Here is a 23256-nt window from a genome sequence, read left to right as displayed (position 1 = left end):
GCTGTCAAAATTTAGGGAATACTGTGTTGTTAGTTCTTTAAGAAAATAAAGTTTGGTATTGGAAATCCTTCTTAACACACACAATTCCTTCTTGCTTTCTTTCTTTGTTTTAAACATTTGATTGATTTCTACTTCCACCCCAATATTTAATTGTCAAAGTCAAAGCCCAGATGAAGTAACAGGACATATTTGTATTTGGTTCAGCAATAAGGCACTTATTTACTAAGCCTAGATATGTCGGACTGGTTTTTTGATCTGATGGTTAGCACTTCTCATGAAATTCAATGACTTATGTTGACTAATTTGAACATTTTCTCAGATTCATAAACAACAATCTTTCACCCGCTCAAAGTCTTGTTTTTCTTTGCTCATGGTCTTTAAAACAAACACTGCTGTGCTGATCCCTGTTCAGTGATCCGTCCAGTTGCTACCACCTGGTGGACAATTTTGGTAGTGTTGTGTTTCTTAAGTTTCGTTTTCCTTAAGTTTCCCTTCCCATCCTCCGTGTGTTTTTCAGTTGAACAAAGAGCATCCTAGAGTGTGCATACCAACCAGTATTCTCTCAAATTAAAGCCTTGAAGTTGATTTGTCCGTAAGTACATGTGCAAAATATTGCTTCCTTTTCTGATAAATGTTTTATAATCATGCTGGTCATATGTTAAACTTTTACACATGCTGTTAGAGGTCTGTACTGATCTAATAATTGTGCAATTTATGTGTCAATTCAAGTCAATTGAATTCATAGTGCCAAATCATAACAAAAGTTATCTCAAGACACTTCACATATACTGTAGTGTAGGTAAAGACCACACTCTATGATTTATTTATGATTTACAGAGACCAAACAATTTCTGCATGAGCAGCAACAAGTCACACTAGTCAAAACCTACCTGCAATGTAAGTCTACTGAAGAAAGTTAAAATTCATGGACATTTGAAAAACAATTGTTCATCAAAATAAGTAAGCTATAATGTTGTAGCTGTAAATGTTGACATTATCATGGTGTTTGTTTAAAGTATGCAGTGTATATAGAAAATTGATAAATTTGTTTGTATTGTATGATTCCGGTTTACAGAAACAACTGTGTATCTGGGCAAGGCTAGAAGGTTTAAACTCCAATAAAACTGTGGACTTGAGAAGGCTGGGCTAGATACACAATTGGTAGGACAGAATAACTGCCTTTTAGCTCAACAATAGCTCAACATTTGATGTTCCGATATTGTTCACCTGTCTGGATTGAGAGTTGGTTTAATGCTACTAACTGGTGGTAATGCAGTGAGTTTGTTCTGTCTTTTTTATCTGCAGATGAAGGTGTCAGTGTTGCTGCTGTTGGCACTGCCAGGGTTGTACACTGAACCAGGTAAACTGGAACTACCATTACAGTTTGAATTTTCCATGTTGTTGATGTTCTGTGTCGCACTGGTGAGGATTCAGCTTTCTTGGAACTTGGAACCGAGGTGGTACCAATAAAAGTACTGATAATCCACAACTTTTACCAATGGAAAACCAAAAAAACATTAATGTTGAAAAGAGTCAAATACCATTAACTGGAAAAGTGCCATATAACTCTCTAGATTACAAAACAAATCTTTAAACTTACAGGGGGTGGGACATTATCAAAAATTAAGATCAGAATACTCCTCAATTTATCTGCTGAAATTGTAGAAATTACAGAAACATGTGAACCTGTCCTATGAGATGTGGTAACCGACATGTCTGACAAACAAAGTTGTTTTAGGTAATGTTGGATGGGGTCGCTGGAGTGTAAACTTTCCCAAATCCAAGAAAGAGCAGGAAAGAGCAGCTAACGTAAGCCTAAACTTTGTAAGCCACAACTTCCACACATGAAGTAGAAGATACTTTTAGGTTACTTGAACCTTCACAATTTAATAGTTAGCCAATGGCATGTTCCCAAGTAATACTACTTAGCTCGACCACCAGCTACAGAACTTTGCAGAGGCACTGTCGCTGCATCTAGGGTAAAGCGCTGTCCAAGACCATTGTGATTGGTTGAAAGAAATACAAACAAGCCACAACATATTTTCCCTCGATCCGAGAACAATAACTCCAGATCATACATACTGACACCAAGCCATGTAGACTAATTGATTACTAATTTCATTTGGTTTATACTCAAACATTGTTCCTGTGTGTGTTCTTTTCCTTTGTCTGGTACAGTCCTGGTACTGGACCCAAGCCTGGAGAACAGGGTTCCAAAAGACACTGCAAAAGGATCAAACCAAACTCGTCGAATTCCTGCAGAGATTGAGAACAAACTGGATGAGTCTTCCTCATTCAAGTTTGCTCAGACTAACCTGGAATGGCAGATCTTTAACGGCTCTCTCCCCAATGGAGCAATTTCAATCTACAACGGATATGTTAAACGCATCGACTATGTTTGCCAATTCTGGTGTCAAGCTGGCTTCTACAACCCTGACAAGGGTCCTTACTGCTACTACACCTATGGAGGGAAAGAGTATTTTAACTTGTTTTTCTCATTTGAGATCCTGGTTAACAAAGACAACTATGAGTTTTTGGAATGGAAGGATGGCTCCTATGGTTCAGTGCCTCTAACATCAGTCAAGACCTGCCTCGGCTATGATATATATGTTGGGAAGAATGAGTATGGTCTCGGGAAGGTGGATGTTAAAGATAAGGTATTCTACCTTCCCTGGGAAGGTTCTGAGTAACACCTACCAGGTCCTGACGTTTGACAAAGATATATACAGTGAGCACTTGTCTGATGTCAAGTATAAGACTGATGGTGCTAAAGTCATTGCGTATCCTCCAGAGACCATGCGCAATTCCACTATCACCAACTATGAGTGCCAGCCAGTCATAGCAACAGCTACCCTCTCAAAGACAAACCAAGTGGAGCAAAGGTGGGACACCAGTTTTTCCATCACTCTGGGCGTCAAGACTAGCATCACTGCCGAACTCCCCATAATCCTCTCTGGAACTATTGAATACAGCGTGGAAACAACCCTCCAGTTCACGGAGGGGACCACTTATATCGAGTCGACCACTCATACTGTTTCTGTTCAGCTCACAGTCCCACCAAATTACTCTTGTGATATTAGTATGGTGGGATATAAGTACAGTGCAGACATCCCTTACACTGCACGCATCACCCGCACCTACAACAATGGGGTGACCACATCGACGTTCATCACTGGTACCTACAGTAGCATCCAATTGGGAGAAGTCCGCGCTGTGGTGGATCGCTGTGAACCTGTACCTGATCCCACGCCCTGTCCCTGAAATAATAATGAAAAGCACAATAGGATACAATACATTACATATTGCATGATGGATACCTGAATATTATAATGAAAAGCTAAAAATGAAACCTGCTTTTATGTTTTATATGTTCTCAAATATTTATAAAACAATTTAAGTAATTGGCAATTTACTGTTTTTCTTTAGTTTTTCAATTCATTGTTCCAGAGCAACGAATAGAAAGTTACATTGCTAAATCAACACTCCTGGATCTGGTGTAACTGTAATATTTTGAGGAACCTTTCTTGAAACCCTTCATAAAAAAAAAGATGAATGTAGTTCTCTTCTTGTTGCTGCTTTTTCAAATTGTACACAGTTGAAATTACAACACAAATCACAATGATAATCATCAAGTTGTTTAAGGTATAGTGAGCAACATGTTAGTACAGTATATTGACATACTTAAACACAAACATGATTCATGATAATCGATTTAACAATGAATTTCCTTTCCTCAATAGAAAACATGTGAAGTGCTGAACGCTTGACACTACCCGACCTCCATGTTTACCACCATTGCCTCATAACAGAATTAAGATACAGGACCACCAAACTATTTTCAAAAGGGTGAAAATGGAGGGCGAGGAAGCTGCAGTGATTCCGGAGTTGTTTGTGCTTTGTCGTCTCGCAGGTCTCTGCTGATCTTGGTGGTGCCTGCTGCCGTGGTCCTGCATGACGCTTCCTGCACGCTATTCTTACTATTACTCATAAACAGTATACTATCATTGTTTTTATAAACTATAAAATTTGTAGCCATAAAAACATCATCAGTAATATATCTCATTGTATCACAGCTGTTATTATCCCTACTCATGATTGATCATATTTACCACCATAATTATTATCATTGTCTTATTCTATCACCTTAGCTGTGCTTGTTTCTACTATTCTACTGTATTAACTGCCATAACATATAAGTCATATTCACATTACTCTAGATATTATCATAGTTACTGTTACTTTTGTGGTTGCTTGCATCTCTGGAAGTGTCTCTGTCTGTCTGTCTTTGTGTCTGTCTTTGTCTCTCTCTGTCCATCTGTCTGTCTTTTCTCTCATTCTCTCTCCTTTTCTTCTTTCCCAACCGGTCAAGACAGATGTCCGTCCTCCATAGAGCTGGGTCTGTTTGATGTTCCTGCCTGTTAAATGGATTGTTTTCATTGACCCTGTGTGCACAAGATTGCTGGATAAATACTGTGATGTAATGAATGTAATGAAATGTGATGCACACACTAACAACTCTAACCCTGTCTCTCGATGAAATGCTGACGGGGTTGTGTTTCACATCCTCTGTTCCTCCTCACAGCCTGACATTAACCCATATCTGATCTCCCCACCAGCACAGAAGGCACTCTACTCAGCTGAGTTACCACATGGTTCCCATGTGGGCCAGCGGGGGATGGCTGCAGCCATTAATGGTAACTGGTATACCAGAGGTTTTTTAACTTTTGCCTCTGAGTTTTTCAACTTTCAACCGGGATGTAGGTGCAGTGGTCAAAGCAATCGTGAGATCCATCATTCCACAGTTTGGAATTCCACTAAACCTAGCAGTGACAATGTTCCTGCTTTAATATAGCAAGGAATACATATAATAAATGTCTAAATATCTTGTTTTTGACCTTAAATGTTAAAAGATTATGACCTCTGACCCCTCAGACTGGAACAGTTTACAGAATACCCTAAAAAAAGAAATTCATGACCTGGTTTCCCCTGTGGGGATCAATAAAGTTCTAAATCCATTTTAAAAGAACTGGAATCAGAAATGTTGACTTGTCACTGCTTTCTAGATATATGATTTTATACAGACTGCATTGTTTGTTTGTGTTTGTTGTGATTGCTCTAATGTATTTTGTTATTTTTTTCAGTGCTGTTTGGAAGTTGTAACTGTTGTTGCTGCCTATTTTGGCCAGGTCTCACTTGAAAAAAAGATTCTTAATCTCACTGTGATTTAACCTGGTCAAATAAAGGTTACATATACATATATATGTGTGTGTGTGTGTTTATATATATATATATATATATATATATATATATATATATATATATATATATTCTGAGTTAGTTTGAGTATAGACTATTTCTCTAAAATGTATGATGACGACTATGTCACCCTCAAAGCTTCCCTTTCAGCTCCCCTTTCACAGATGAACGCCATTTTGCCCACACCAGCTGACACACCAGAACACAACTTGGGCGGCTGTGGCTTGGTGGCAGAGTCGGTCGTCCTCTGATCGAGAGATTGGTGGTTCGATCCCCATCTCCCCCCGTTCCACATGTCGAAGTGTCCTTGAGCAAGACACTGAACCCCAAATTGCTCCCCGTGCTGCGCATGGGTGTGTGAATGTGGTGTGAATGGTTAGATCAGATCAGATTAGATGGTATGTAGATGTCCACTGCCATCAGCGTGAATGTCTGTGTGAATGGGTGAATGTGACAAACACTGTGAAGCGCCTTGAGTAGTCGGATGACTAGAAAGGCGCTATATAAGTACAAGTCCATTTACCATTTACAACTTCAAACCTCGAACCCAAACCAGCATTAAAAATCCTTCTGGAATTAATGGCCCTCATATATCAATCTTGCGTGAAAACAGGCGCAGATCTGAGCGCAGAATTGGTCGTAGGACAAGACACACCTGTGATTTATGAAACATTCCTATCTGACCAATCTCAGCGTACGAATGAGCGGGCCTTGATAAATGCGGCGGCTGAATTCGATCGTCACTAACATGTTACGCCCTTAAATATTCCTGGTTCGGAGGCCTCGCCCACTGAGGTCAAACATGTAGAGGAGAAACGCTGGTACGAAAAGAAACTTTTCCGACACAGAGATCGGCATCCTGACATCCGAGATGGAGTAAAATAAAGATGTGCTTTTTGGCAGTCTAAAGAGTGGAATAAAAGGGGCCCATAAAAATGCTGTATGGAAAAGAATAACGGAGGCAGTCAACCCGAAGCAGCTCCACTGTGACCCGTGCTGAACCTGCGCTCCTGCTCCGTAGCGAGGTTTGCCAGCGGGGTTATTAGGTATTCAGTTAGAGGATAACCTTTGACACCTAGAAGAACCATACCAAGATGTTAATCATCTGATACCTTGTTTGATTTAATGCAATTTATCGAGGGTAGACACTTATCGAGGAGATGACTTTGGCTCTGCAGTGCGCCTTCCTGCAGCCACATTCATTCAGTCATTCATCTTCAACTACTTGTCCATGTCGGGGTCGCGGGGGGCTGGAGCCGAGCTGTTTTGAAATATAAAAGAACCGTGTGTGTCCCCCCTGGCCACCTGGCCACCACGTTTAAAAGCGACAGCTTGGCATCACAAATCACCTGTACATTTATCGAGTGGTAGTTTTTGCGATTGATGAATGCGTAATCATTCATGGATGGTGCCTTCAGACACACATGAGTACAATCAATTGCTCCAACCACAATTTTTATTTTTTTTATTCGTTTTAAAAATCCGTTTGGATCTGTTCTTAATATGTGACTGCTTATGCTTAATTACAGCTGAGGTTTGTTCATTATTTTTAGCCAGATTATGCTGTGCTGCACCGCAAATCCACAGGCTTAAATTTGCGTACACGATGTCAGACCTGACGTGAGATCTGATCGTAGCTCCCGCTGACGTGCAAATTGATACGCACATTTTTCTGCCGTACCTTCGTTTGATAAATGAGGGCCAATGTGTTTGATGCAGTTTTCACTTGGATGTACAGTATATGCTTGTGAATTATCATAAGTGATAAAAAGGGATGAATGTGAAGGGAAAATTATGCAAAGCTACTGTACAGGATAATTTATAAGCATTTATGCATAGATTTATGTGTTGATCATTTTAGGTAATTTCCATTGACCATGTGATTCATTGTGCAGACTAAACCTGACACCACAAATGAAACTATCAACCTGCTTAAACCAGTTTTCTGTTGAGCTTTAACCCTGTCACAGTTCTCATTTCTCTAAGTGTTATTTCCTGTATCTGGACATATCATGTGAGATGTATGATGATGTATCAAAGGTCTTATGAATACATCCTGTTTCCAACTACTCTTGGTCAGTCAGTTTGCACACTGATCTGATCAATACTCCAGTGTGACTGTATTTGCTCTCGAAACATTTTATACAATAACCCTTAATTACAGATCTTTGTTTACAGTTTATTTTTTCCCACCAGTTTAATTTCCACCACAGAATGGACTTGTTAGACTGTTTTTTAAATCTGATGGTAAGTATTTCTAATGAATTTCAACCAATTATGTTAACTAACTTGAAAATGTGTATTCATAGTTGTGCTTTTAGTAGTTCTTTATCTTTATTATTATGTTGTTTGACAGGGAAAGTGCATGTTCATAAACATTTCTGCCTTTTAGCTCAACAATAGCTCAACATTTGATGTTCTGATATTGTTCACCTGTCTGTATTGAGAGTTGGTCTAATGCTACTAACTGGTGGCAAGTGCAGTGAGTCTTTTTTAATCTGCAGATGAAGGTGTCAGTGTTGCTGCTGTTGGCCCTGCCAGCGTTGTACACTGAACCAGGTAAACTGGAACTACCATTACAGTTTGAATTTTCCATGTTGTTGATGTTCTGTGTCATGCTGGTGACGATTCAGCTTTCTTGGAACTTGGAACCAAGGTGGTACCAATAAAAGTACCGGTACCTGGTAATCCACAACTTTTACCAATGGAAAACCAAAAAAAGTACACATCGAAAAGAGTCAAGTACCATGATGTGGAAAAGTGGCATATAACTACTGCAGCTCAAGATGTTAACTTCTAAAGACTGTAACTGTTGATTAATGAACAATCACTAAACTTAAATAGGAGGGGACATAATCAAAAATATAGATCTGTATATTCCTCAACTAATCTGATAAAATTATAGAAATAAAAGGAGAGAAAGATGTGGACTAACTGAAATGTCTGGCAAACAAAGTTGTTTTAGGTAATGTTGGATGGGGTCGCTGGAATGTAAACTTTCCCAAATCCAAGAAAGAGCAGGGCAGAGCAGCTAACGTAAGCCTAAACTCTGAAAGCCATAACTTCCACACATACAGTAGGAAATACTTTAAGGTTACTTGTATCTTCACAAACAAATAGTTAGCAAATGACATGTTCCTAAGTAACACTAGTTAGCTTGACATGCTAACCGTTGCAGCTCATGTCAGAGCAGTTAAACACACAGTACATGATTGCTGGTGTGCTTTTGGTTTCATAAAAGGCTGGAAAAAATAGACCACTTTCCAAACATTTAACCCTCTAACACTATCGTTCAAATTCAAAACACCATCACTAACGCCGGGTGAGTTTTACCCTAGATAATACACCCAATAAAAAGTACTTGTCATAAAATATATCAAAATATGACAATACATGACTAATTTGAGAAGCGTTCTTTTATTTTAAACTGTGTCATATCTAACAAAATGAAAAAAAGCATCATGAGGGGACCATATGAAAATGCTCCAAAATTACTGGAAAATTAGGAATTTGGGAACAAAAAAAAAAAAAAGATGTTTTTTGGTTCACCCATTCCCGGTGAAGGCTAAGTGTCCTTGGCAGATAAATAATACTTTCCCTGGGCATCACTATTGCTCGGTGAAAATCACCCAGACATGTGCCTGTAGGAAAAAGTGTGTTTTGGATTAGGAAAATACCCATGCCATCAAAGATGTCAAAGACAATGCTGAAGCTACCCAGAGACCCATGACACTCGCAGCATAATAGAAATCACATTATTTTAAATCACATTATTTTAGAAAAAAAAGTAAAGTAAAGTAGTTAGTTAGTAAATGAGTCCGTTTAGCAGCTTAATTTATTCCAAACTTGTCCTAAAAAGCATTTGGAATGATTCAATTGAGTCTGACTCACCATGTGTGCAGTGTTGGAATAAAAAACACTATCTACATCATCTACAGAATTAAATAAGATACACTAGACCAGTTGAAGACAATTGTGGATGCAAACAAGCCATTTTTCCCCCTGATCCGAGAATGTTAACTACAGATCATACTCCAGCACTGACACCACGTAGAGTAGAATAATTGATAATTATGAATTGGTCGTTGGTGGGAAGTTGGTTTGGACTTCGTTAGTGCTCTATTGAGTCTTAACAACAGTCGTTTGAGTCACAGGAGGCCATTTGTGAACAGTTGTTCTTTGAGGTTAGATTGTTGAATCTCCTGGGAAGCGATGAAAGGGTTGCATTGTAAACGACGGTCATTGGCACTTCCAGTGCCAGGGTTCGAGTGACATCGTCGGCATTGTGAGACGTTAAATACCTTGATCTCCACACCAGTTATATTGGACCAGTCCCAGCCTGGTCAGATGCGTACATGAACTGATGAAGCCTCTTGGATGAGAGGTGAAACGTCTTCCTAGACAAATAACCAAGTCCAGTTGCTTACGACTGAAATTGCTTTAACGATGACCTGGACAAGTGAGAACATTCACGGGTTTATTTATGAATTGATTTCATTTGGTTTATACTCAAACATTGTTCCTATGTGTGTTCTTTTCCTTTGTTTGGTACAGTCCTGGTATTGGACCCAATCCTGGAGAACAGGGTTCCTAAAGACACTGCAAAAGGATCAAACCAAACTCGTCGAATTCCTGAGATTGAGAACAAACTGGACAAATAATCCTCATTCAAGTTTGCTCAGAGTAACCTGGAATGGCAGATCTTTAACGGCTCTCTCCCAGACGGTGCAATTTCAATCTACAACAGATATGTTAAAAGAACAGACTATGTTTGCCAATTCTGGTGTCAATCTGGCTTCTACAACCCTGACAAGGGTCCTTACTGCTACTACACCTATGGAGGGAAAGAGTATTTTAACTTGTTTTTCTCATTTGAGATCCTGGTTAACAAAGACAACTATGAGTTTTTGGAATGGAAGGACGGCTCTTACGGTTCAGTGCCTCTAACATCAGTCAAGACCTGCCCCGGCTATGATATATATGTTGGGAAGAATGAGTATGGTCTCGGGAAGGTGGATGTTAAAAAAAAGGTATTCTACCTTCCCTGGGAAGGTTCTGAGTATTGGTACAACACCTACCAGGTCCTGACATTTGACAAAGATATATACAGTGAGCACTTGTCTGATGTCAAGTATAAGACTGATGGTGTTAAAGTCATTGCGTATCCTCCAGAGACCATGCGCAATTCCACCATCACCAACTATGAGTGCCAGCCAGTCATAGCAACAGCTACCCTCTCAAAGACAAACCAAGTGGAGCAAAGGTGGGACACAAGTTTTTCCATCACTCTGGGCGTCAAGACTAGCATCACTGCCGAACTCCCCTTAATCTTCTCCGTAACTATTGAGTTCAGCGTGGAAACAACCCTCGAGTTCACGAAGGGGACCACTTATATCGAGTCGACCACGCATACTGTTTCTGTTCAGCTCACAGTCCCATCAAACCACTCTTGTGATATTAGTATGGTGGGATATAAGTACAGTGCAGACATCCCTTACACTGCACGCATCACCCGCACCTACAACAACGGGGTGACCACATCGACATTCATCACTGGTACCTACAGTAGCATCCAATTGGGAGAAGTCCGCGCTGTGGTGGATCGCTGTGAACCTGTACCTGATCCCACGCCCTGTCCCTGAATAATTAAAGGGATACAATACCTAACATATTGCATGTGCAATACCTGAATATTGGGATGAAAAAAATAAAAATGTAACCTGCTTTTATGTTTCATGTTTCTTCAAATGTTTTAAGAAACTATAAAAGCAACTGGCACTTAAACTTTTACTTCAGTTTTTCAATTAATTGTTTCCGAAGCAACAAAATGAAACTAAATTAACAGTCCTGGATCTGGTGTAATTTACAGTTGTGTTAAATTTAAGAGTGATATACATAGGCAGCTTTTGCTTTATATGTAAAAATGAATGTAGTAACCCTTTTATACTGTACACAGTGATGTATAAGATATTTGTAATCAGGATACGTATTCAAAGATATGCAATATGCAATTATAACCCTTAAACATGTTATTTGTACCTATGGCAAGGTGATGGGCTGCAGGTTTTTGACTGCTAATCAATCATTTACTGAAACAATTCAAATCAAGCTGACCTTCTGCCCTAGGATTAAGCTGTGATTAAGATATTGCTTTAAACTAATCACCTTCATAATGAAGAAAAAAGCTACTCACAATAGTGTTAATATTGGTATTTCAGACCAGACCATCATCATACCACACTGACCCATCTTTGTCTCCTGTCACTGGTTCCACTGATACAGTTGGTAATTCAATTCAATTCAATTTAGTTTTCCTGTAAGGTTTCCTGTCTGTTGCTGCAATGTCTTTATCTTTGTTGTAAGAATAGATAATGCTTACACAAGTAGCTAAAAATGTTCCAAAAATACTCATAATAAAAGCAAAAACAAAGTGGAAGTAAAAATGGAAAAAAAAGTGCAGTAAGTGTTTGATAAGCAGTTAAAGTACCAACCAAGTGCCATTTCTGTAACGGGCCATCCAGAACCCAACCGACCCATTTAAGCCTTTAATAACTTGACTCATAGTGCAACATCACTATATTCTTTTGTGATTCATTCATTTGCATTTGCGTCCCACTGTGTTTGCTAAATTACTCAAGGGTTCAAAAGTTAAAATATTGCCCAAAGAAAAGGTGAGTGAACCAAGTAAACCTTTACTACAGGTAGCAGACAGAAACTGTTAGCAACATTAGACCTTTTCTGTTGCACAATAAAGCTTTATTTTTGAGATATCAAAAAAATGATACAATGCTATGGACAGGACATTGAAAGGATGTTAGAAAATCAGCAGCTCTAATGCATAATTATTGTAATAAGAAAATAAGTTTAGAACCGTAAAAAGTCAATATTGTGTGATTCAGGATAAAGTCATACTACCTTGTTAGGCATGGTGGCATGGGGGCATGGTGGCATGGGAGCAGGTGACCAACCGACATCCTTTTTTGGCTTTTCTAGAATAATTTGGTCACAGTTACATGGACTAGAAGTCATTGTAAAAAAAAAAACACATGGATTTTCAATATTTATATACATTTCTAAATAGAATATGCAATAAAGCTTCCATCTAAATCAGGGGTGAGGAACCATGCTCCTTGAAGGCCACTGTCCTGCATGGTTTAGGTTTCACTCTGCTCTAACACACCTGATTCTAATGTTCTGCTCGTTATCAAGTAGCTGAAGCTTGTCAGGGGTTTCATAATCATTAGACTCAGGTGTGTTAGAGCAGGGAGAAACCTAAAACATGAAAGACAGTGCCCCTCCAGGAGCAGTATTGGACACCCCCGCTGTGATTCCTGCACCGCTCGTAAAGGACCCCAATGCTAGTCCCGCGCAGTGTTACAGCAGCATCGTGTTGGTGCACCACTGGACAGGGTGGCGGTCGATGTCTTGGGTACACTTCCTCATACCTGCAGAGGGAACCGTGAACGCTGAGCCGTTTTTTTCTTTTTTACCAAAACTTTATTTCATATCATAGCCGGTATAATCTCTACTAGACACACGAGACTCCCACTCCCATTAATCTAGTAACGTGTGCTGTTAGCCTGGCTCCAGGGCGGTGGAGCTAATGTGAGCTAATGTGGCTAATTCTGTGAACATCACTCAGACGCCGTATCTCGCTCCCCACTATGTCACATCAATGCCCTTCTTTTGGTAAGAGGAAATATGATTTGATCAAGTTGGGAGAATGGGCCTTGGCGGAGAGGCTACGTCCAGGGGACATCCCCTGCACTTTTTAAAAAAGCAAACTCATGATAATTGTGAAACTAAATTTTTTCCTCTACAACGTATCATCAAAATTGATGATTGTTGCACCCCAAATTGTCCCACTGTTCATGTCATGCATCAATATATCTTGTCAGGTGATAGATAGTAGAGATACAGAAGGAGATGCTGGAGGAGATGGAGGAGAACAGGCTGGAGGCTCACAGGTGAGGTTGATAGAAAAAACGACATAAAGTAGCAGTCGGAAACTATAGGAAATACTAGAAAACATAGTGAACTGAAAGAGTTAGAGTTTTATTAAAAATACTTGTGCCCCCCCATCTGAAATCCAAATTTTGTCATGATGATAACAAGCCCTGTCCGCACTTCCTTCCAACTTTCCTTCCAATATTTTAGGGCCCCTGTCAGTCACAGGCCCTAGAATCGTTTTAACCCCCCCCCCCCCCCCCCCCCCCCATTACGGTGCCCCTGCTACAGCCCATCATGTTGACATACTGTAGGTACAAAAAACGTTCTTAAGGGTTATAATTGCATACGGTAGCTGGTTCTATGAATACTTATCAACTGCTGCGCGGCAGGGAATGTATCTTGCTTAGGGCCCCCGGATGTACAGGGCCAGCTCTGCAGGTAGTTCCTCAACTTCCTTGCTTACTTTTCAAATATGAAGTACTCTAGATTTATGGTTGCCCACAGACAGCTAGAAGTTCCTGGATTTCTGATTCAACAACATCAGGACTCAGGAGAATCCAAATGCTGATAGTCTTAGACGACACAGCATCAATTAGAATTTCAAAAATGAGGAATTTGCATTATTTGCGTCGCCTACCGCAGATTTGCATATTTTTGCTTCTTTTGATCGACTTGAGAAATGGCCAGTGTGAATGCACTTTTAGACTTCTGTCCCGACATACTACATGCCATCAAAGGTTATCTAGAGTCTGTTGGGGCTCTAGGCAAAAACTCACAGGGGGCCCCTTGAACCACCGTTCATCACTATTATGGTATAGATAATCCTACACCAACAAAAAACAATTGGGAAATGTAAATATTTTTTAATTCAAAAGTGCACATTTTAGTTATTTACAATATATAAATATAAACATAAAAAAAAATCAATTCATATTAATATGTGTGTGCATTTTCACTGGTGTAGTTTAAAACTTGTCAGCCCCTACTGGCCTAGGGCCCTAAGCAGTGCCAATACAATGCCTCTACATCCCATGGTTACATAAAAAACAATTTCTCTATTTAGATATCATCCCCTTTATGAGGACATACTTGTACAAGAAAGATTTCACACTCATCCAGGCTAAACTCTTTTACACTGAATCTTACTTGTATTCAGTTCCACAACAACTTACATTCCAATAACATGATGGACACACATGATACATAAGGTAATAGATACAATAATACATAAGGCTCATGAGAAAAATAAAAAATGCCGAATGTAAGTGTAAGCTTTAAGCATTAAGCCGGTTTCTAAAGTTACAGTTAGAGCATGGATGGATTGTGTAATGGCCCTGCAGTGAACCCAGATGTTCGAATCAGAGACAGACAGGACAAGTAAAAGTTCATGTTTACCGTATTTTTCTGATTAAAAGTCGCTCCCAAGTATAAGTCTCACCGGCGGAACATGCAGAATAAAGAAGGAAAAAAACATATATAAGTCGCACTCGAGTATAAGTCGCATTTTTTGGGGAAATTTATTTGATAAAATCCAACACCAAGAATAGACATTTCATCTTGAAGGGCAATTTAAAATAAAAATAGAATAGAGAACAACAGGCTGAATAAGTGTACGTTATATGACACATAAACAACGAACTGAGAACTTGCCTGGTATGTTAACGTAACATATAGCTATACGTTTACCAAACAATCTGTCACTCCTAATCACTAAATCCAATGAACTCTTCTTCCTCGCTGTCACTTCTGAACAACTCCGCCAACTCAACGGTACGGAAGTAGCAGCTAGCATCTTTTTTTTCACAACGCACTTCTGCCATGACCCGCCCCGCCGAATCTGATTGGTTGACGTGTGTGTGTGTGTGATTGCTGATATACGCCTAGTCTCTTACGTGACTGACATAAATAATAGCCTGGGCTATTGTTTGATATTTTACGGTAATGTGTTAATAATTTCACACATACGTCGCTCCAGAGTATAAGGCGCACCCCCGGCCAAACTATGAAAAAAACTGCGATTTATAATCCGAAAAATACGGATTTTACTTTGGTCCAAAAACAACGGTCAGTTCTCAGGGGGCAAAAGTCAGATGACCGTGCAGAGGATCCAGCGTGTAACATCAAACAGACACAACAGTCTGAACTGTAACATATTTTCTGTTTCTTTTTTGTATTCTGCCTGTTTGGACTTGACTGCTGCATGATTCCTCTACCTGTAGGGAGCGTACCTATGCTTCCCAGGTCCTATGTTCCCCCGCTTTGTATGTGACCGGGGAACATCAGACCCTTTTTTTGAAAAAAGGTCAGCTGTTCCCTTCTTTTAACAGAAAAGGTTCTATGTTCCCCGGTCTGTTGTTTTTTTCCACAATCAGTGGCAAAATCCTGGGCAAATAGGTCTATGTAGACCCTAACCCCTAACAAAATGCTGAATTAAATCAGCAAAGGCAGAGGCTTATGTGACTGGGGAACATAGGGATGACCCCTGCCTGTACATACACCACTCACCTGATGGAGAACAGGTGGTACCTTTTCAGGCTTTAAAACTTGTTTTGGTAAAAAACAACAACAACAAAACTATCTTTCTAAAATCGTGTCTGTTTCCCTGATTAGGTATCTTCATAATTCCCTCCAGACACATATTTAAAAATATGTAGACATAAGAGTAAATGTAGTTAGACGCAGACATTATCAGCCTATCACAGACATATTGGTATGAATCGTATCTGTGGGTTTTTTTCTGATATTTCCCTAAATCCAGGCAGGACTTTTTCTGTTGTTTAAATCAATTTAATCCCCAAATTCAGCAATGGAAGATTTAACCTGTAAAGACACCTTTTTGTGAACCTTAGTGACATGAAAGGAGCTTGTTTATTTCTATTGAAATTATATTTTCAGGACACATTCACAGGCAGCAGAGGGCAGCAGCAGACTGACAAAGAAATCAAGGTCCACGACAAGCTTCTATTCACTGACATTTAAAGTATATTCATACAGTATATACAAACATGTTCGTACACAGTATGTCTGTATTCATATTTTATTGTAGCCTATTGTACTGACTGAATAAGGTCAACTTCTGTTTTTAGATTTTATAATTAATCTTTTATTTTTTAACGACCAAATATATCAATAAACAACTCAAGGTGTTTCTATAGAATCAATTTTAACCCTAGTTATTTTTAGAATTAATATTACTAGCATTATTCAGCCATACCAATAGCCTATGTGTTTATTCTGACACAGTAACATTTCTGTTGGGTCATGCATAAAGCCAAACAAGGGTGGTTACTTTTACCCAGTGTAAGGTTATTTTATCTTTATACTTTACATATATGAAATGCAACTTGATTTGAAACTAATTATTTATTTACCAGTTTGGAATGTGATTGAATAAATAAAAAAAAACATGTTGTTCAAATGCTTGGTTGAGGAGTTATCCGATTTTATTGAACAGATGAAACCATCTCTGTGTTTGTGTGTGCGTGTGCGTGTGCGTGTGTAACAGACAGAGGGTTACTGCATCTCTCACTGGCACTTAACCAGAGATAAATAAAACATTGACTCCTATCTTTCTCTCTGTGCATCTATCTATCTATCTATCTATCTATCTATTTATCTATCTATCTATCTATCTATCTATCTATCTATCTATCTATCTATCTATCTATCTATCTATCTATCTATATCTCCTTGTCTCTTTGTCTCTCTCTCACACACATACACACACACATACTGTTTACACTTATGTTTCTATACACCAGATAACATGACCGTTCTCTTTGACTCCAACACTCTCCTTCTGCTTTCAGCTGCACTGTGTTCACTTAATTTTGCAAAACACGATTTCTTCATCAGCATGAAGGAAAAGAGTATTTGCATTTTATGCACCTTTATACTTGTGCTTTACTATTACAGAAGTAAATCCTTTACTCCACTGCATTTGTCTGAAAGCTTTAGTTACTTTTCAGGTGATAGTTTTTTTTAATCCCCTTCCTGTCCAGTGAAAACCACGTATCTCCAGATGTGTTGCTGTTGAATGTTTATGATAAACTGGATGAAGTGTTCCTTTAATTTTAAGCTAAATAAAGATTTTTAAACAGCCCCTTGGATCAGCTGGAAAATGCATTGTCACAAAGCTGAAAACAGGGCTGTTTTTTCGGACACTCTTGAGACCAAAAGTCGCAGTATCTGGAGACTTAAAGTCGTAGTATTTGGAGACTTAAAGTCGTAGTATTTTGAGAATAAAAATTGTCGTAGTATTTGGAGACTTAAAGTCGTAGTATCTGGAGACTTAAAGTCGTAGTATTTGGAGACTTAAAGTCGTAGTATTTTGAGAATAAAAATTGTCGTAGTATTTGGAGACTTAAAGTCGTAGTATTTGGAGACTAAAAGTCGTAGTATTTTGAGACCAAAAGTCGTAGTATTTGGAGACTAAAAGTCGTAGTATTTTGAGACCAAATGTTGTAGTATTTTGGGACTAAAAATCATAGTATTTTGAGACCGAAAGTCGTAGTATTTGGAGACTAAAAGTCGTAGTATTTGGAGACTTAAAGTCGTAGTATTTTGAGAATAAAAATTGTCGTAGTATTTGGAGACTTAAAGTCGTAGTATCTGGAGACTTAAAGTCGTAGTATTTGGAGACTTAAAGTCGTAGTATTTTGAGAATAAAAATTGTCGTAGTATTTGGAGACTTAAAGTCGTAGTATTTGGAGACTAAAAGTCGTAGTATTTTGAGACCAAAAGTCGTAGTATTTGGAGACTAAAAGTCGTAGTATTTTGAGACCAAATGTTGTAGTATTTTGGGACTAAAAATCATAGTATTTTGAGACCGAAAGTCGTAGTATTTGGAGACTAAAAGTCGTAGTATTTGGAGACCAAAAGTCGTAGTATTTGGAGACTTAAAGTCGTAGTATTTGGAGACTAAAAGTCGTAGTATTTGGAGACTAAAAGTCATAGTATTTTGAGACCAAAAGTCGTAGTATTTGGAGACCAAAAGTCGTAGTATTTGAAGACTTTAAGTCGTAGTATTTGGAGACCAAAAGTTGTAGTATTTGGAGACCTAAAGCCGTAGTATTTGCAGACTAAAAGTCAAAGTATTTGGAGACCAAAAGTCGTAGTATTTGGAGACCTAAAGTCGTAGTATTTGCAGACTAAAAGTCGTAGTATTTGGAGACCTGAAGTAGTGGTATTTGGAGACCAAAAGTCGTAGTTTTTTGAGACCAAAAGTAGTGTTCCTTTATGTGTTGAGAAAATCTCCTCTTTCTGAAGAGAAATAAAGTCTTTAAAAAGCCTCCAAACTGGAAAATGCATTGTCACAAAGCTGAGAGCATGAGAAAACAGGACAGCCATGCTACAAACATATAATGATGTTATTGAATTTGATGCATTGCTGTCTATTAAACTTCACCACAGTATCTCAGACTGTACTAATCAATTTAAAAAAGCTTCATTCACATATCTGAGATGCAATAGTTAGCAGATAAATTCAGGATAACTGGGGTGAAAAAGGTTGTTGCGGCAATTTTGGATATTTGTAAGTCATAATTATAGTTTTGTCAGGTCAGACGCAGTTCAGTGTCTCCTCTTGTCCCAACCAAGGCTTAGCTCGTTCTATCTATTGCTCTAAAAAGGCTGAGCCCCAGTGGGCTCGGGGTCATTCCTGCTAAACTCTGAGCTTTTTGAGGAAGCAGGGGTGAAAGTATTTTTGTCTGCAGAGGAAAATACTTTGTCAAAATGAACCACGGAGAAAAAGCTGATCCTGTTTGTTGATCTTTATTGAAGAAATCCATTTCCACAACAAGGTCAAAGTTTCATGAACTGTGTGTGGAGCGAGGCGGCGTCACAGCAGCAGCAGATTTTGCAGACTCTGTCCCACAGAAGGTCAGAGGGAGTGAGTGGCGTGAGGTTTAGGCAAGCCTGCACTTTGCTGTGACCTTGAAGGTCCTGTCAGGCTTCATTTTGACTGAGTGAGCTGTTCCGTTGCAGGGTGGCTGGATAGAACGCTGCCTGTGCTCAGGGTGACAGCGATCAGGCAAACGGCTCATTGAAGGCAGCTGAACTAGCAGGCCGTGCCTGTTTTAATGAGATACTGACAGTAACGACTAGCTTTGTGCCTGAAGACACTGTTCTTATCTGTCACACACACAGACACACACAGCACTATGGTTTGTATATTTGCAAACATGGTCCAATATGTTCAAAACATGTCCCCAGAAGTGCTTAAAACACATCAATATATGAGCAACATAAATACCAGATATATTTTCAATATTATTTAAAAAAATATCTAGTTTGTAAAACATCTGAAATATTGTTTAATTCTATATGTATAGTATTAAATAATTCTATTGTATTAATAATATTATATTCCTCCTTAAGTCTGTGATATTATCAAGTATTTGTATTGTAGTTACACATTAATAATGTTTTATGTTTCAGTATTTTTTTAAATTAGTTTTGTTAATTTTCTCTTATATTTTTTATATTATTATTAAATTTTTGGTTTAATTTAAGTTGTCAAATGTTGTTAGTATTTCTAAAAATGTATTTAATGTTGTCGTCATCAGCGATTGGTATTGTTGTTAAGTTAGTTAATTTTTTTAAATAAAATGTAATTTTGGTTTGCATTATTTTATTGTTTGGTTATTTTTTTAAATATATTTCAATTAGTTTTTATTTGATTGAATTATTATTACAATATATAATAAATAAAGTAATTAATTTATTTATAAATGCTGTTCATGTCATATTACACTTAATTATGGTCACCTTTTTTTAGCAGCATTTTATTGTTATTCTCATAATTATATAACCTTGCATGTGATTTCATGGTTGGTCCAGTGGTGCATGATCGGTAGAGGTTGTCGGGGGCTGTCCACAGCCTGAGAGGCTAAATTCAGGGTTATAAACTCCCAACGAACCATGTGTCAGTAAAGCATGGGCTTCTCCAAGAGCTCCCATGCTCATTGTTGTACATGTGTTGGCACGTCACCGTTCCGGGTTTCTGTGCATTGATTGCTTCCTTGGGATGTTAGTCATGTAGAGCTTTATCTCCTGGGGCACTGTGGTGGCTGAATCGTGTGCATGCTGTCTCACAAACGCACATGAGTTTGTTTAGTCAGTTACCGAGGATCACCATCAACGTTTTCCTTAAAACTTTATTGAGAATGCAGTTCAAAAAAAGGCATACATAATATTCAAGATAATACAAGTTAAATACAATACAAACAACCTAACGAGTGACATCAATAACAGGTAAAGAAAAAAAATGCTAGACAGAAATAAATTATAATAAATAAAAATAACTTGCAAAACAAAACAAAAAATCAGGAAAAATACAAAAGGTCAGAATCTTAAATATTCATACAGATGTAGGGCTTTTTAAATGTCACTTTTTTGTGTGTAGGATCTTCTGCTTTTAAGAAACGACATTTGTGTTTATTTGTGTTCATCTATGAACCCAAAATTATGAGATTATTGTTCCCAAATCTGCTTTTCTTTTTTGGTCCAACAGGTCAAACTTTATATTTTCATATGTCAACACTGGAATAGTTTAGTTGATCATTATAAGTCATCCAATACTGAAAAGCATCCCAAAATCTTTGAGTTAATCTACTGTACACTACAATAATATGTACAAAAATACGTTGCATAGTTTCAATGTCTACGGAGCCCCCCAGGTGATATTGGATAAAAAAAAAAAAGAATGCGTGTCCACAAGATAATTCATGTGGCCACAAGATAGTTAATGCGTGACCACAAGATAGTTAATGCGTGGCCATGAGATAGTTAATGTGTGGCCACGAGATAGTTAATGCGTGGCCACAAGATAGTTAATGCGTGGCCATGAGATAGTTAATGCGTGGCCTGGATGGTTATCCATATGGAACTGTCAGTGAACCTGTTTATTATTCACAAACACAGGTAATTTTATTCTGCCTGAGGATGTCAGCGACAGGTTTGAGGATGCACCGGCGGTGGCGTGAACATGTATGCCGTTTTCGAGACATCTGCTGACCAGTTCTTACAGCCAAGGTCATATCATTACTGTAGAAGTTGGAAATTACAAACTGGTCCTGTATCAGCAGATTAGCTGTCATCATTGATTGAGCAACGTTTGACTCTGCCGTGTGCTGATGAACTTCACCAACAACCTTTCAGATCTGGGGTGGCTAAAATCGCCTTTCCAGCTGCTGAATGATGAAATGACTTCCCCGACATCTGCATATTCCTTGGGTTTAAGTCCATGCATTTTGAGCAGCCGAATTAAGTGTCTCTTGCTAAGAATTACTCCATGCCTAACCACAAGTGACTTAAGTATGTCATTGTAATTCATTCCTATATTCAAATAAAATGAAAATTAATCCAGACTTTTCCATGTTAACAATCAACAGTATCTGCATGGAAATGACTGCAATAAATTAACTCATGGCCACGCAATAACTATATCACCAGGGGGGCTCCGTAAATGTCTGAGTTACAAAAAGTACAAATATTCAAAAACAAGTTCAAAAGTGCATTAGCTTTATAAGCATCTGCAGCAGAACCTTTGTGACCGCTGTAGTCTGCCCATCAGAGTGAGGCTGTGCCTGCGGTGCAAACTCAAATTAGGGCCAGGAAAGACAATCAGATAATTTGACCTGACCACATGTATACTGTAGCAATCATGCATCATAACAAAATGCATGTCTATACCTTTATTTTTGACTGATAAAATACAATGAATCTAGTTCATAGCAGGTACATTATGTGTCCTGCAGTGAGAGCTGAATCAGTTCCAGTGAGCAAGGTGCGGGTTGCATTTGTGCCCGTGGTCGCACGCCCAGCTGAGCACACAGGACAGGATAAGCGCTCATTGTCATATCAGAGGAGCAAAGCTGCCGTGTTCAGCATGAAAAATGCATGGGCTTTATCTCTTGAGCGCATTTGCATTTCAGAGCCTCATCTTACCTGGCATCTCACGGCAGCATTCGCCTCCTGTGTGTCTGTGTGCACACACGGTAACTGTAAGTGTTCCATATAGCAACCCATTAGTGCCATTAGTACTGTCAAAGAGACATAAAGATGCACCTTTTCACCTTTAGCTTTCAGTTCATCTGTTTGTTTTTGTTCCCTGTCCACCTCGCTGTCATGTCGTTAGCAGTGCACAGGTGCCACCTGTCAGGTCCCCTCATGGTTTTTTGGACAACTTTCGTGTAAATGCTCTGACCCGCGGGGAGCCACACATCGCTTACTGCCCACACTGCCATGACAGAAATTCATTTAATTTAATATGTGTTATATTGCATCTGTCATTCATGTTATCAGTCTGCAGAGTTACAGAATCTGATTGGTGGATGGGGGTATATCAGACTTCGTATCTCGCTCCTGCCACATATTTCCATATGCTTCACTGTTGTTAAAGGTTGAATATGGAGAATGAGCTGAAAACCGACTTCTAGTGTCTCAAGATCGTAGTCGCAACAACAAAAAATAGTTCCACCACAGGTTGGTCAGACCCGGCCCAGTAGCCTACAGGAGACCAGGGTCTGTTTGAGGCTGTTTGAACCCGCCCCCCTTCGGCAAATCACACCATAAAAACAAGTATTAGAGGAGTTTGACTGACAGTTACCGTTAGCTGTTAGCGTTAGCCGTTACAGCTAAGTAAACATGAAAGTTAGTTTACTGATCAAGGAGAACCGTAGCCATTTGGGCGTGTGTTTTAATGGTATTTCTCTCCTTTCTCTCAGTCCATGGAGTGAATGCTCGGCCTATATTGACTCTGGTTTTTGCCCGTCTCCACTCACTCAGCTGCTGGGACAAAGAACGCCCCCTTCACTGAGGCTCCGAAGCAGCTGCAGGATTGGCAAACTCCATTTCACCCAGTGCCAGCCTACAGTAGCTGCACCCAACAACAGAAACCCTTGCAACACACAAATACACAACACTATTGGCTGCTACAGTGTAAACAGAGTGTGACAGGAAGACATTGGTAAACCTGTCAAATCTTTTTAAAAATATTAATTCAGCCTAAACAGATTTTTTCATGGAAAAGCAATACTTTCATTATGT

General features: G+C 38.9%; 1 protein-coding gene across 1 annotated transcript; it reads left to right on the top strand.

Annotated features, from left to right (window-relative positions):
- The first annotated feature begins 528 nt into the window (after positions 1–528).
- On the top strand, positions 529–10989 carry LOC310945891 (uncharacterized protein). The gene is given in 7 exon segments (XM_083912149.1): positions 529–592; positions 1306–1360; positions 2179–2686; positions 2688–3234; positions 4583–4694; positions 9811–9815; positions 9930–10989. Coding segments are annotated over 6 exon segments (2196 nt in total). The 5' UTR covers positions 529–592; the 3' UTR covers positions 10899–10989.
- The last annotated feature ends 12267 nt before the right edge of the window (positions 10990–23256 follow it).

This window comes from Echiichthys vipera (genome assembly GCF_963691815.1).
Source record: "Echiichthys vipera genome assembly, chromosome: 4".
Lineage (NCBI taxonomy): Eukaryota > Metazoa > Chordata > Actinopteri > Perciformes > Trachinidae > Echiichthys > Echiichthys vipera.
Note: the sequence above shows the minus strand (reverse complement) of the source record. Positions and strands in the feature narration are given on the sequence as shown.